Below are 16,402 nucleotides of genomic sequence, written 5' to 3'. Positions count from 1 at the left end.
GGCGCCATTTAAAAATTTGGCATTGGCATGAGAGACCAAAGGTTTTGCTTAAGCATCCAGACCACGAACACTGACTCTGTGGGGCTCCCGATGAACAGTTTTGGTGGAAACAGGCGTCAAAGAGTGCGTTTAATCCTGCAGTGAGTTGGGCAGCTGTGGTTTTATGTTTTTTTGGATACAACCTGGGTTAGAACCTGGACAGACAGATTCCTCTTGCATCAACAGTTACTCCTGTTGGATGTGGTTCGTCCTATGTGTTGGTATGCCGACATTATTCAGGATACATTAGGTCTAGAAGTCTTGATGCACCACAGAGACTTGCTGTCCTGGTGCTGTCCATAGTGTCCAGATGAGCCAGTGAGACGTGCACCAACAATTTATCCTCTTTTGAGCTCTGATATGTCACCCATTATGCTGTGTGGATTGCAATATTTTATGTACAGCTGTGCTCTTGCTCTGCTAATTCAACCTTCACACTCTGGTCTTACTGATGGAATGCTAAATCAATAAAGATCGGCCACCATGCACATATATAGGTATGAAACCTCCAACCCTACATTGGTCAGTATTTCAGTTTCATTGTCCAACCCCTGTACAACAAAAGCCTAATACAATTCCTAAATAGCCATTTGGTTATTGGTTAATAATATTAATCAACAATCTGCATGGTCGAGGTGACATCAGCTAAAAAGGAAAAGCTTTAAGCAAGTTATCAAGTTGTTACATTCTAATGAAAGATATTTTTGCAATATCGTGCAAAATAAAATCAAGAACATGTATAAAAGTACAAAGGGTCCATTTTAATTTCATCATGTTGCCTATAAAGTTTCTTTTTTTCATTAGGAAAAACATACTTTCTGAATTACAGGTGCATCGATGTGAACATGGATAAACAAACCATTATGATCTCAAGGACAATGGCTGACAAACAATAATTAGAGAAGCGTGATTAAACAGTCATCCTGAACGCTCAAGCAAGCAACAAATTGAAAAAGTTTGACCATAATTATTCCTTCAAATTAAAACGATTATTATTCGATGGATGTCTAATAGCACATTTAAGTGAAGGCTTTTTGTCAATTTTCATGAGAACAGCTGGGTTCTAATAGTTCTGATTAGGTACTCCAGGTGCTCATTGCTGGGGCGTTGTAGACGTTCCCATGGGGCAAAATTAAACGTGTTATAATAGAGGTCAGGGAAATTAGTTTTTCACCTCCATGCAGAGTCCTTGTGTATTTCAAATGTTAGATTAGAATGCAATAAACATGTTGGTGTTTCTTCTATTAACTTTTTAACTCAGCAGAAACAAATGAATAGCAGAAACGAGTTTAACTGCTTCGTCGTAGCAACAATAAAGAACTTATGCTATATAATTCCTGGAAAAAGAAAAATAGTATAATCCTTTACGATAGTTGCTAATTAAAAAAAAAAACAGAATCCACTCACCTTATATCATCCTCATTTGCAAATATAATAACAACCCTCGCATTCGGATTTTCTCCCAGTCTCTGAATTATCTTATCAAACTCTCCTGGTTTTGGCTCACGGGGGATTTTCACCGACTGTGAGATACACACACTTCCTGTGGGAAAAAAAAGTGTCATGATTACTAGTTGCAAAATAAAGAACAACACGTCGAAAAACTTACATCGAGCAGCTTATTACTGGTAGTCCTGTCCAAACTCACTGCACTGCTTGAGGGAGACGTTGCTATGTTTGGAAGCTCAAATATATTCAGTAAAAATAGACATTTGTTACCGTAAGGAGCTTTCAAACTGATCTGACCTTTAAAAATGACTTGGTAGTGTAACCTAGTGCAGTCAGATCTATTCAGATATATAATAAATCATAAGCTCATTTAGATGTTACCACATAAAGCACATTTTTAGGTTACCTGACGAATAGTTTACTCGAATAAAACAATGTTCTAAATGCAGCACAGAGCCACAGTGTTTATACTCTACAATGAAGTCAAGTGGCTTGCTTTATCCTTATCATTTTTTCTGCACAGTCGACTGAGATCAATACCAGACCCCCTAAGACCAAGGCCAAGACCTGCCGGTCCAAGGGACCTGAAAAATAGAAGATACTGAATTTATTGCAGCATTCAATCAATGAGATACTTTGTATAGTGGCTAAGTAGCCATTCAGAGCTGTGGAATTGTCTGTAATGGTCAAGATACCGCACCCGCCTTTGCTGGAGGTAATTAGGTATATTAAACTAGACTTTGAGAGAACATAAGCTGAGACCCATATCCAGACCACGACTTACATTTTGAAACCCAGAACAAGACTGAGTTGAGCCTTTCTATTTTAAAGGCACAGCTAAATGTGATTTTTATTATAATGGATTTATGGGAAGATGCTTTCAAAAGTTAAAAGTTATATTTTTAAAGTCTATTACAATTGAACTATTAGGGTTTTCCTCTTGTTAAATGGTAGAAAAATCTGGATGTTCTACAGAGAATCTTCATTGTTTAGCCTTGGATCCCCAATGTGTTAAAGTTTTGCTCTGCTGGGTCCTTAAATTGCACCAGTTCCCATTATCAATTTTATGTTTTGTTATTGTGTACTTTACTGTGTTTAACAAATATGCTACCTCTTTTGTTGTAGTCTTTTGTTGTAGAAAGTCTAATCTTCGCAATCTCCAACCCTCTTACTTTCACAGATGCCTTGAATTAACCTCGTGTCACATCAGCAAATAGTCATATGCAGATTAACTGAAAAAAAGAGTGCATAATAATAAGCTCATTAAACTCCTTATATCCTTTCTGAGAAAACACTGAGCCCTTGTAAACTTCCACACAAACCGATAGTTGCCGTTCCAAGGAGAGGGCGTTTTCAAAGCGTTTGACCTGTCCTCGCTGAGAGACGAACACTGATTTGCATTAAAGGCTTTAATTAGACAGAAAAGAGAACCCTCAAAGATGCCATATGGAGAGGTTTCCTAACGGCAGGAGTCTTGCAGTCACTTGCAGCCCTCTGCTGTGTGCATATGCTACTTGAGTCAGGAGATATTTTAAATGACTGAAGGCCTCAAGGTAAGAACTCCAAATGTCACTGAATGAGACAACATTAAAGCAGACAAAGTCACACAGTGACTTGGGTGGATGTGTATGAAACAATTGTTTTATTATATTTTAAAGAAAGTATTTTACAGTAGAAATAGGAGACGGACAGACAGATAGACAGACAGACGGACAGACAGACGGACGGACGGACGGACGGACGGACGGACGGACAGACATGCGGACAGACATACGGACAGACAGACGGACAGACAGACAGGCAGACGGACAGACAGACAGGCAGACGGACAGACAGACAGACAGGCCGAGAGAACTGGAAGAGAATTGCAAAAATAATGATCATTTCCAATCAGGTTTTCCAAACCTTCCCATCTGCCATCGGTTGTCCCACCCCAAACTCAATGCTGCTGTGTCAGTCTAATGCAATTTAGAATTGTACTCAAATGGTTATGTCCGCGCACAGTACCTGTTGTAATAGAATTACACTTTAATCAAATTTAGCTTGTTTATTTTAATGGGAATAAATGACTTTGTAAAAGGAACAAATGGTGTTTTGATGCATTCAAGAACGTCTTGCATGAATTGACCAAAATATGCACAAGCATTTCCAGCAGGGTTATATTTGATGCTTAATCAAATAAGATTGAACAGCAGGAGGGGTGATCTGAGAACAGATGGGTACTGACAAGATGGAGAAACTGACTGAGTTATAGGAGTTCTTTGTGTGGGTAGGTCAGTTTTCTATTTATTTACTTCTTTTTTTGGAACCAACTTCCTAAACAGATTGAAAGTAGCTCTTTCTGTGTCCATGGAAACTTATGGCATGAGCAATGTATTAAGAAACCTTCAATAAAGTAGAAGTAACAATAATTTGATAGTGCAATTTGAGATCAAATCTTCTTTAGAATTGGAACATCTATTATTTCCAGGGGTCAGGGATTGGCTGTTAGCTATTTGAAAAGAAAGAAAGAAAGAAAGAAAGAAAGAAAGAAAGAAAGAAAGAAAGAAAGAAAGAAAGAAAGAAAGAAAGAAAGAAAGAAAGAAAGAAAGAAAGAAAGAAAGAAAGAAAGAAAGAAAGAAAGAAAGAAAGAAAGAAAGAAAGAAAGAAAACCAACTTCTTGTTTCAAAAGTAAATACATAAAATTGCATGTCAGGACATTTCATAAAGTCTTTAGGGAAATACATAAAGAAGAAAAAAAAAGTCTCAACCTAATTTTGTGAGAAGGCTCTAATAATAGATGACACATTCAGAGTCAAGCCCAGAGTCAAAGTGACAGGATGTCAGAACTTGATCGTCTGATTGGTGGCAGAGTCAATTATCCTTTCCAGACACATTGTGAAAAAAGCTCAAGAGAAGATCCTACCAAAGCATCCATATGTTTTAGAAGTCTGTCTTGGCTAACAATTAAAGGGACATTTCACCCGAAAATAAATATTCTGTCATCATTTATTCACCCTCATCTCATTTCAAACCTGTATGCCTGTCTATTGTCTGTGGGAAAAAGAAAAGAGTATTCTGAACAATGTTTCCATTAAATTACAATGGACAGAAGCTTCAAAAAGGACAAGAAATCAGGTATCATAAAAAGTTATAGTTATGCGCTATATTACAAGTCTTCCCAACCCTCTGAAAACAGACAAAAATAAAAGTTCTTATTAAACGCGAGTTCATTTTAATTTATCCGTGAAACATTCACTTAAATAGCTAATTTCAAGTCAGATTTTCTATTGTCCCAATTTAAATTTTCACTAGAGAAAAGGAAACGGATGCATTATTTCTACATTTATTAAGTAGCACACAATGGAGGAAAAAAAAGTAGTTTGTCTTCTTTCTTGAAGCAAAAGTTTTAGCTTAGGATTTGAGACTTTATGCCTCTGTCGTCCCTTTTAAATCGAACACGGTAAACCCAGACAGAGTCGCATTTTCACGAGTGACTGGATGTCTGTCATGTTTTCCTCAAGAACTCCCACAGACTTCAACATGATAAAGAACCCTCGCAATCCACAACGTCAACTGGGATATCTAACTTAGATATAGATGTATATATTTATTTATTTTCTTCCAAAAATCCCTTTTAGCAAGGCACTTTTATCAACAGAATCCGTACTGCATTTGCACCTCGCCTGGAATGAGGCATGCATGGTTTCTGAGAACAGCCTGAGCAGAATCTCAGAGGAGAGTAAATGTCAGACTGAATCTCGAGCACTATATATAATAATCTACATGTTTGTCTCCAGTAATTATGAAGGTTATAATTATTGATCCATTATTACAAAGCCTTAGGTAACTCACCATATGACTAACCTCCCTCTTGATTAGATTTACCAAGGCCTCAGAGGTTTCTATTTGGATCTCCACATGGAATCAATTACGGCAGGCAAATCTTATTTATCAAATATTGTAGATTTATGTATGCTGAGAGCAGTGTAGGCTGTTTACTTTGTTATTGTGCCATGCTGCGGCTGAAGATTGCTCATCACTCAGCGGTGGCCCAAGTCAACTCCACAGTACCACTGGGCAACCATTTTCCATGGTGATGTATGCTAGTGGCAGTCACCTTTCAAAACTCACCAAATCTATTCCTTCATTTCAGAATTCGACCGTTCAAGGTCCCTCAGCAGCAAGCACATTATAAATTTGGCCCATTACTGGAACCCAGAAGATATTGAAAATATCGAATGAGGTTCTGCTTGAAGGAGAGTCAACAAAGAGAACCGGTGCAGTATGTTTCCCATCAATGCCTCGGATGATCTTGTGCGGTAGGCTACTTATCGCACACAAACGTGTTCATTTGATTAGCGTGAACCTACTGCGGCATTAGATAACACACTCGGTTACAGACATTACAAGCAAATAACTTATATCGATACAGGGTTAAGATGTCACAAAGCCCTCCTTTGAAAACAGCATAAAAGACAGAGGAGAAAAACAGTGAGGCGTTTCACAAACATAGTGTTTTTCAGCTTTTTTTCCCTGGAGGCAGGGCTGAAGACTGAATTGAATCATGTGCTGGTCAGGGCAGAAGAAAGAAAAAAAAATGAAGTCGGGAATGCCTTCGGGTCTGGAATTGAAGAGTGCTGTCTTACGCTCAAAAGGTATGCTTGAGTCTGTATAGGGAATGATGAACAAATCATAAGACGATCAGACATTTTGTGGCAAAGAGGCTCTTCATGTCCATCATTTAAAATGTATGGGCTACGGTTAGTATATGGTCACCGTAATCAAGCATCCACAGCCTACAATCCATACATCCTACAATCCGACATCCATAGCCTCAATGTAACAAGGTATCTTTACTCTGGCCGTTTTCTCTGAGGCGACAAGGCAGGCAGTGCCTTCAAGGGAGATTCAAAAAATAGATTTGCTGATTAATGATTAGAAAAAGGTGACTATTGATAATATTAAATTATTTACTCTATTGCAGTTGCATTTTGAAGCAATGTCAAAAATCTATAAAATGTAAACAATATGTTAACATACTGTAAACATACACAAATATTGGTTGCTTGTTGATAGTGGGAGGTAAATGGTGTTCCATATGATTTCAATCCAGAAACCGTGCAAAAATCAAATGTAACAATAATTCACAACGACTAAAAGATAACCTAAAAAGCTGAAAAAACAATTTGTCTCTGATTCACTGCAGCCAGCTATAAATAACTGAGAGAATTCTGTGTACATCACATATTATATTACATTAAGTAAGCATTATTTATCAGCCTATCATGCAGAGATTCTACGAGGTGCAAGATACCATGCTTCGTCCCTTTGCTCTCTGTGGTACACCACTGCTCTCTCATCTACATTATTTATTCATCTGTTGCCATGAATTATGAAGGAATTACTCCAAGCAGGCAATGCTACACAAATATACTTTCATTCATAAACACCTTCATTATAGGGCCCAAAAAATCGGAGACCATGTTAAAAATCGGGGATTTCTTTTACTCATACATAGATATAAACAAAGTTTTACGGTCCCTACACACCGGACGCAAATAGCGTTTTACGCGCGTAACGCGTCTTTGCATTGACTTAACATTGAAATCACTCGCGCCTGACGCGCTATTCGCGTCCGGTGTGAACACACCATAAGTGGTTTGAATTTAAAAAACATGATATAAAATGAAGAAATATAAATTATGCCCTAGGTCACTAATCAAATTTTTGTGAAATTAAGCACTCAGAAGTGATGAATTAGCTCCCTTTCAAATCATATGCTGGATTTTAAAAGGGAATTAGCCACATCCCATGGGAAGTAGAATTTGAATGGGAATGACAGGAATAGGAAATTATTAACTTAATTTAAACAATGGCAATTGTTTATAATAAAAAAATCAAATATAATAAAATAAATTATGGATTTTTTAACTCTATTGAAATTCAATTAAAAATCAGTTCTCAATTCAATTCTGAATGGCACAGAGCCCTATAAATAAAATGATCATCAGGTTTTAAACAAATCTGTGGATTTCATTCAGCTTGACTGGCTGGTGTCCTTAAAGAAGAAAAAAAAGAAGACAAACCAAATCCAAAAGTATTCTAAAAATAATTTTTCAATTCAAAGTGTAACTTACATTATTTTTGTAAGTTAAGTGATCTCAGACTTTTGGCTCCCAATGTAATTGAAGATCCTACACTTAGGGATCAATCTTTGGAACAAAGGCAACTAATATGATTGAAAATACATAGTTTGTCCTTAAAAAACTGAATTCCTAAGTCATTGGGAAAAATTTAATAGGATTATTCAGTTGGACATCCTCATCTACTGTATTACTGCGATGCAGAGACCGAATGGAGATATATGTGAGCAAAGCACCATGGGAGACATTCTATCGACCCGCACAGCCAAGACTTAAGCTATTAATTATCTTTGTTTGTTTGTTTCTGCCTTTCTTTCTCATTCCCTGTCGTCCCTTTTCTTTCATTCTGGCTCGTGCTCTTTCTCTAGGCCCTGGACAGATGTGCAAACACTCCCATGAAGCTGTAAGGAGACGCCATGGCACTGCAGTGACGCTCATGGTTATTCATATCACGGCCCTCAAGTCTCACTCCATCCGTCCAGCATCCTCTAAATACAGCTGTGGGAGTGGTCTTGAAAACCAGAGTTACATAATGGAAACTTTTATATGTGTATGAATAAAAAATAAAGCATGAATAAATGCACATAACTGTCACCATTCCTGCTGTCCATATCCAGCATCCAGCAATGAGTTACAATAAATCTTGAAGGTCTTATAAGCATTTTTTTTTTTTGTACTTTATACTAGCATATTATACAGCTAGGTTTGTCACAATACCAAAATCTGAGTAGTCAGTACCCTTGGAATGAAAATTGTGGGGACTCGGAGACATTATAAACCTGGCTCATGAATATTCATTAGGTGATATAATGTTCCCCCAGTGAGTGCTAGCCATATATGGATTACCATTTACTGATTGGGCGTTAATTCGATTGACTGCGGATGCAACCAGTGAACAGTGGATTCAGCTTGGTATTAAAGTTGCCATTTTGCAGTGTTTTTTCTTCTTCACTACAGCCAACTAAAATGCTCTAAAAATTATAGAAATGTATATTATTCAAATCATGAATGATTATAATAACATTTTGGATTCAAGACTAACCCAAATATTTTTAAAGCAGATGTTTTTAATTAAGTCGCAAAAAAATGAGAAGAAGAAAAAATAAATAATATTATTATTATTTAAATTATTTTTTCATATTTCTTTAGTGTGTAATGTTGCTGTTTGGGCATGAAAACAGACTGCAAAGTTACAAAGCACAGTCACTCCAAAAGGAGTTATTCTCTATATCAGTAAACACTGTTTCTGAACTCCCTGAAACAACTCTATTGTAGTCTTGAGTTCTCTTCCAGGAAAGTATGTCACAATATCTCTCATTTAAATAATTCCCGCCCAAGGCATTCAAAAACATTTTTTTTTTTTAAGTGCCAAGGCCTGGTTGAGTTGCATGTGTTGAAACTCAAGGTTATGTAAGGGGCGTGACATTTCCTAAACTTATTTTGCATTCAGTATCGACTATTTGGAGCTTTTAAGAACTCTCAAAAAATAATAAATAAATAAAATGATTATGCAAATATGATGTAACATTTTTCTATTTAAATGCCAAAAAAACAGTTTTATTTGGACTTTTTGGTTTTGATAAAGGGTAGTCCGGTCTTAAAATCACACCTTGTCTGCACATTAAGCTAAAAATAAGGGAAACTATTTTAACATAACCAGTGAAAGTAAATATGACCTTTGGAAAACTTTTCCTAGCTCTTCTGGACAAATATGACTTTCACAGTTACATTCCAAACAGAGCAGTTTCTTATTAATTCAACTTTCTATAAATGCAAGCCCATTTTTCATTTCATGGTTTTTAAATGTTTCCTCTCACTCAAATTGATTGTCTTTCCTATTGGCAAATCGAATGAAACTTGCTCTCCATTCTCGAGCACCAGAGCGGCTCTAAGAACAAAGATTTACTGGAACACGTCATTTAACTAACAAATGCATTAATGTGTTAATATATTCGGCACTGCCCATCTACAGTCATGATGAGATACTTTATTTGGCCACACGTTTTTAAGTCAGGGCGTATGATGGAGCACAGCTGGGACCGAGATGGGTCTTGTGCATGTTGCCCACTTGGGTCTCACCTAGTAGCAAGTGCAATCCTTCATGAAATCCATCTGGACAATTAACATGGGGCCATTATGGAACCCACGGACAATCCCATACAGAGCCCATTTTTCAGCCCATTTCAAAACCCACTTGGGCCCCACATAAAAATATTAGCAGCTGGGACCGAAATGGATTTTGTGCATGTTGCCCACTTGGGTCCCACCTACTGTTGTACCAAGATCAATCCTACATGAAATCCACCTGGGCAATTAACATGGCGCCATAATGGAACCCGCGGACAATCCCATACAGAGCCCACATACAACTGTCAACTGGGTTAAAGTTGGGACTGGGATGCGTCTTGTGCATGTTGCCCACTTGAGTCCCACCTAGTACCAAGTGCAATCCTATATGAAATCCACCTGGGGAATTAACATGGGCCCATTATGGAACCCGCAGACAATCTCACATTTTTCAGCCCATTTCAAACCCACATGGGCCCCACATACAAATGTCGACTGGGTTAAAGCTGGGACTGAGATGGGTCTTGTGCATGTTGCCCACTTGGGTCCCACCTAGTACCAAGTGCAATCCTACATGAAATTGATCTGGGCAATTAACATGGGGCCATGTAACCCACGGACAATCCTACATGGGGCCCATTTTTCAGCCCATTTCATACCCACATGGGCCCCAAATACAAATGTTGGCTGGGATATCACCACCTGTTGTCCCCATTAGAAGAAGGGAAGACTGATTTTTCTTCAACGGAGCCTGAAAGAAACACTTTCAGCAGTAAGTGTGACTGGAAGCATGCGAAGGTGCAATTATTCGTCATCAAACTGTGGTTTGCTTCCGCAATTCTGTGAGTTCGCAAGAACCGCATCCCAGGTGTACTTTTTCACACCAAGCAAACGAACTAGAGCTTTTGGGGTGGAGTGTGAAAGCAGAAGAAGAGTTAGATCTCTGGGTAGAATATTGGGAGGAACAGATGTTGATAGCCTCACTGTGTAGGAAAAACCAAAGACAAGTGAGGAGGACACTGTTACCCTAGAGACAAGAAAGCAGTATGACTCCAGAACTGTCCCCCAGAACTTCCTCAAGGCGGTTTTGAGTATTCTCACGAAGACTATTCATAGAACTTGACTCGAGCAATTTTAGCTTCCATCTGTTTGCATCCATTGCTTGAGGGTTATGACATCTTTTAAGATAACTGTATAATGTAATAACTGACAAGTTCTATATTCAATTTTTGATATAGTATCTAAATTTGTAACAATTTAGACTGATTGTGGTTTTACTGATTTACAGTATGAGCAAAGCAAAGGTTCTGTAGATATTTACTGGTAACATAAACCTGGGACCCTCTGCCAAAGGGACGACATGTTGGTTCCACCCTGTCAGCTAAGCTTAACCTGAAGCACTAGTGAGAGTAACAGACTTGGCTGGGAACTCTGGAAGAAGTTTTGAAGAAAATCAATGGTTGAACTCAGTATTCCTCGCACAAATTGCAAGACTACTTTCCCCCTGGAGTGCACTTGAAGTTTCATTTCTCAGAAAGGAAATGCAGTTGGGAAGGAAAATGTTTGGAACATATTACTGCTTCTTAAAAGTTTAAAGTATGGGATTCGTTTCATAAAACAACTAGATTTGCATTTCCAGAAACAAATATAAATTATTTCAAGGCAATAGAAGAGTGTTAAAGTTCTATGTAAAATGAAATAAACCAATATTTGATAGAAGAAATGAAGAGAGATCGATAGTACTAGGCCTATGAGATATAGACGCATAAATAGATGCCAGAAAGAAAAGTCCATTGCAATTCAGTATGCAAAGTTGGGTGGGGAGTGTACATTAAGTTCAAGCTGAATTAATTGCTGAAAACTGTGGAGAAGAACTCCAAAAACCACTAGATTTGCATTTGCAACAAATAAGTACACTTTAGCATTGATTAAAAAAAAGAAGAGTAATTATTAAAGAAAAATGTTTACTGAAAGTGTATACTTCGGTGTGAAGTGAATATAATGTTTTCAGAAACTTAATTGCATGATAATTGCAATTAAATGAATATGTATTATAGTTAAAATGTATATTAAATGCAAATAGTTGAACTTTAGAGTGCTTTTTTTGAGCTACTTAAGTAAAGGGGTCATGAACTGATTTTTTTTCAGTATGTTTTCTGAGGTTCACTTATAATGTTATCAAGATTTTTACATAAAAAAAAACATCCTAATTTAAAAGTAATAAGTTATTATCTATCCTGTTTTTGACCCTCTCTTCTAAACACCCAAGCACTGCTATGATTGGGTAACAGTTTTGCATATTAAAATGATTTTCAATTAATTAAAGTACATAGTTGTAACAGGTACATAGTTTAAACATTTGCCAACAATGTGAAACATTTATGTGTATTACATATGCTTTATAAGTCTTGGTTGTGGCAAATAAAGTTAGCACAGTTCAGTTATAATTGACAAAGGATGGCTTATGGTGTTTTATGTAAACGGAATTCTGAATGAATGTAGCATTGTTTGTCACACTGTCATTCTTTTAGGCTATTCATAGTTTATCCTTTTCAATAAAGTGAACGTATATATTGTCATTTGTGTGCATGCGCATGACATTAGATGATGAACTGAATTAAAACTGAATTTTAATATGTTTGTGATTCCCTTTAATTTTTATTCCATTTTATTTATTTTATGTAGTTATTGAATATATAGAATTTATATCATACATGACATGCCCAAATCGGTGGGTGGGGCTAAAGAGGCAATGATGTAGAAGTAGACATTGCTCTTCTGTAGAGCCGGTCTTTCGTCGCACTATGACCTAAACATTTTCTGAGCTTGCGTAACAAATAAAAAATAACTTGCAGGTTATTTTTAGAGTACAATGACCTCTTATATGTCCCATTTATTTATGTCTTAAAAACCTTTACAACGCACTTTCATAATTACTTTTATTGCCTACTTATTATTATGGTTAAAGTTTTCTGCCGAATACTGACAATCTTTTATGCTAAACTAAATGTCATTTCTGTTGATACTTGTATATTATGTATTTAAATATATGTGTAATAACACAGTTGTAATGTACATTAGTACATTTCAAAAGTTAACTTTAAATGTTATATTTAAAAACACATATATTATCAAGGTCTTTGTGTGCTAGTCAACATCAAAATAAGCGTAGCCTACTTCTTTAAAGCACAATAGAATATATATATATATATATATATATATATATATATATATATATATATATATATATATATATAAAAGATTAAACATGCATTAAGTAAAAAATCTAAATGTGTTTAAAACCATCAACATATTAAGTGTGTTAAGAAAGTGTTGAGTACCCTTAAGTGGCCTTTTATTTCATTAATATCCTATGATATGGAAGTACATTAAACAGCACTTTTAAGAACTTAAGTACACTGTATATTCAATACAGTTATTCACACCTCTTCTCCACAAGGGAATACCAGTGCAAACATGCAAATATTGTGGTTGGCCGTTTATTTTTTCAGTCGGACAGTCTCTTCCTGTCTGAGTGGGTGGTTCTTGGCCATAATAAGCTGCAATAAAGTCTATGATGCATGACAAAATTCAGGGCTAAGGTAAACAAATTTAAAAAAGATTTTATTTTGCAAATTGAATGCAAACCCTCTCTTACCCTCTTCCCGAGATTTTTGGATGAAGGCATCCACGCCGCTCTCTCCGTAATTCCCCTCCGACGCCACCGTGGAGACGTAATTCCAGCGCATGGCCCTGACAATATCCACCATAGCCTGCGCCTGGTAGGTGTCCGGCGGTACCACGCGGGAGAAGAAGTCATAACGGGTGTTGTCGCTCAGCTCAGGAGCCGTGGAGGCATAACTCACCTGGGGAATCTGTAGGAGGAGACAGAAACATATATCCTATTCAGAATCAGGCACTGAAGTACACAATTCCCCCAAACCCCTGCTGCTTCTGAGCTCACCTCTGACAGATTATAACACGCTCCATCATCCCAGACTACATCCCCTACCAAGCTCTCTCTTACACAGCCACAGGTGGTACACTCAAGACCGCAGGAATGAGGACAGTTCGTTCGAGATGTGTGTGGAACGCAACAACAAACTGGTCAACAACTACCACACTTACAGGAACCCCAAAGAGACAAGAGTCTCTTAAAAGAATAGCTCACCTCAAGTAAAAAAATCTGCTTTATTTACTCATCCTCATGTCTCTTCCAACTATTATGAGTTTACTTTTTCTGTGGAACACAAAAAGGGAATGTACTAGCTAGAAAACCTCCAAAAATGCAAAAAGCACAATTAAAGTGGCTGATATGATATTTCTTTGGCATGTTCACTTGAGATCATGAAAGATATCTGACGAAACATGTCAGATGATCAGCCCCTGGTGGCTGGCTGCAGAATAGGTCATAAACCCCACTCTCTCTATGGAATTGAATTGGATGCAAGCCAAACTAGAAAATCCAAATGTTTTTACCAAAGATGGTTTCAATCATTTTAGGTAGTTCTTATTACGCTGATGTATGTTAAAGTGTTCTTTTTTTTATTACGTTTGGTTTTAGTTAGTTATTTGATGTTATAAAAAGGAGTGTGTAAGGTTCCAAATGACGTAATCGCAACAACCATTTCTGGGATATTTTGGCTTCATTTCTCTACAGTGGAAAGAAGTGGAGACAGTTTGTGTCTTTTTTCCAGTTTATGTGTCTGATTTATGAATAAGTAAATTTTTCGAGTTGGATCTTTTCATTGATTTAAAACGATTCGCTTCTCAAAACCCTCTCAATGATCCACGTTTTGATTCTTGACCTCAGCTCATGTGACTCACTGAACCGGTCACAATGGTCCACTAAAGTGGAAGAAATAAGATTATCAGCTTCAGTTTCAACTTTCATGTTTGTCACACAACAAGACTTGCGATACAACAAATCACATGGATTACTTTTTAGATATTTTTATGGTGCTTTTGAATAATTCAAAATATCTCAAAAGCCCTTCAAAATGTCATCATCTGAGTTCTGAAGAGAAACTGGGGACACGAGGGTTAGTAAATTATGACAGAAAAAGGGTGAACTAACCCCTTAAGGATCTCCCCAACTGAATCGTGTTGAGAATTCATACACGGACTACAGCGAACAACAGACACACAAATCAGGCGTGATGTGAAACTTAAGCAATCACCATAAAATGGATCGCTGGTGATGCTCGGAATACATTAAGCTAATGTCAGGCATAGCATAATGGATGGCTTGCACCACCAAGAATGTAATTTATACAAGTTTATTAACTTGGCTATTGTGAACATACTCTGGCTTTTAAGCCCACTCTCTGCAGACAAAATACCAGCGGTATGGCTCCATTAAAAGGGATCATAAATTCATCGTAGTAGAGGACAACAAAATATGAGTATAAACAATGACAGAACGAGAGGCTCTTTTTCAGACCCAAACAGACAGCAAGTCAGTCCACCTTGATATAGGCTTTTTTATAGAGAATATCTAAAAAATAAGCATGAACCATAGCATTTGTGTTTCAATTCATGCATCACACACACACACACACACACACACACACACACACACACACACACACACACACACACAGCTGCAATTAACTCACTGTGCAACTCGTGTTTTTACATTTGGTTTCAGGTGGACATTGAAATTAGGAATTCATTATACTGTAATGCTGAATGTTGCCTATAAATTCCTAGTTCGACAGATTTACCTTAAATAAGCATAAAAATGCCATTTGAAATACATTTCAAATTACATATTTAATCACTGATGAAATCTAATTCATGAAATGTAATGTCATTTAAATGTAAATCTTCAAATTTAATGTACATAATATAGCACCTTAATGACGAGCTATATATAGATGTAGAATATGCATGCTAGTAATGCCCTTAGGTAGCAAGCGGGCTTGCTCTTCATACAAGAATTGTGCAGGTCAGAGGAATAGCGACAGGCTGAAAAGCAGCTCATAATGCCTTTGCATGGTCACGCAATGCTGGCATTCAGTGAGTGAATATGATGTTGCTGTCTGTTGCACATTTAGTTCATTGGTTCAACTTCATGAGCAACTGATTGACAACAACAGCAGCGCATCACCAATTTGCATATAGCGGTGAAATATTTACATTTGGATGCAAATATAATGTTTATATTGGGATCCAAACCTCGGAAACCACATTGAAAAATCTGTGATTTAAACCTGGAAAGTTTTAGGATTTAAAAAATAATAAAGTAAATAATTATTATGACATAAAACTAAGAAATATTTAAGATTCACACTATTTAGGTAATCAAAAATTAAATTTGTGGCATTGACCATGATGTGAAATCCATCTTTTAAATGCCTGGGTTTCGGTTTTGTTTGGCAATACATCTCAATGAGCATTGCCTACACAGTGTTGCAGAAAAGCAAATGTAATCTCTAAAAATGATAACCAAATGGCTGCCTCTTAGTTAGTTGGAAATTCTTTAGTTTAAAAGTAACATTTTTCACAGAAAATATGAATCTGCTCTTTTCTCACCTTCTAGTGATTTATCTTTATCTTTCTAAAAATTGCATTGGATGGGAAATACCCACACCTGGAGAGGGAGCATGACTTCCATAAGGACCACACACACACACAGAGAGAGAGAGAGAAACACAGAGAGAGAGAGAAACAGAGAGAGAAACAGAGAGAGAGAGAGAGAAACAGAGTACAGCTGCTCA

At 37.0% G+C, this 16,402-nt stretch overlaps 1 protein-coding gene across 7 annotated transcripts in view; it reads right to left on the bottom strand.

Moving 5' to 3' along the window:
• The window catches only part of grm4 (glutamate receptor, metabotropic 4), a 187,476-nt gene that overhangs the window by 46,877 nt on the left and 124,197 nt on the right, over positions 1 to 16,402 (bottom strand). For all 7 annotated transcript variants that reach the window (XM_079628365.1, XM_079628366.1, XM_079628367.1 and 4 more), the window contains 2 exons: positions 13,339 to 13,555; positions 1,447 to 1,582 (listed from right to left, as the gene is read on the bottom strand). In XM_079628365.1, the coding sequence (XP_079484491.1) occupies positions 1,447 to 1,582; positions 13,339 to 13,555 (353 nt within the window). The remainder of the gene's footprint in view (positions 1 to 1,446; positions 1,583 to 13,338; positions 13,556 to 16,402) is intronic.

This window comes from Phoxinus phoxinus (genome assembly GCF_949152265.1).
Source record: "Phoxinus phoxinus genome assembly, chromosome: 11".
NCBI lineage: Eukaryota > Metazoa > Chordata > Actinopteri > Cypriniformes > Leuciscidae > Phoxinus > Phoxinus phoxinus.
The sequence above is the reverse complement of the archived record's forward strand: the minus strand, read 5'-3'. Positions and strand labels throughout refer to the sequence as shown.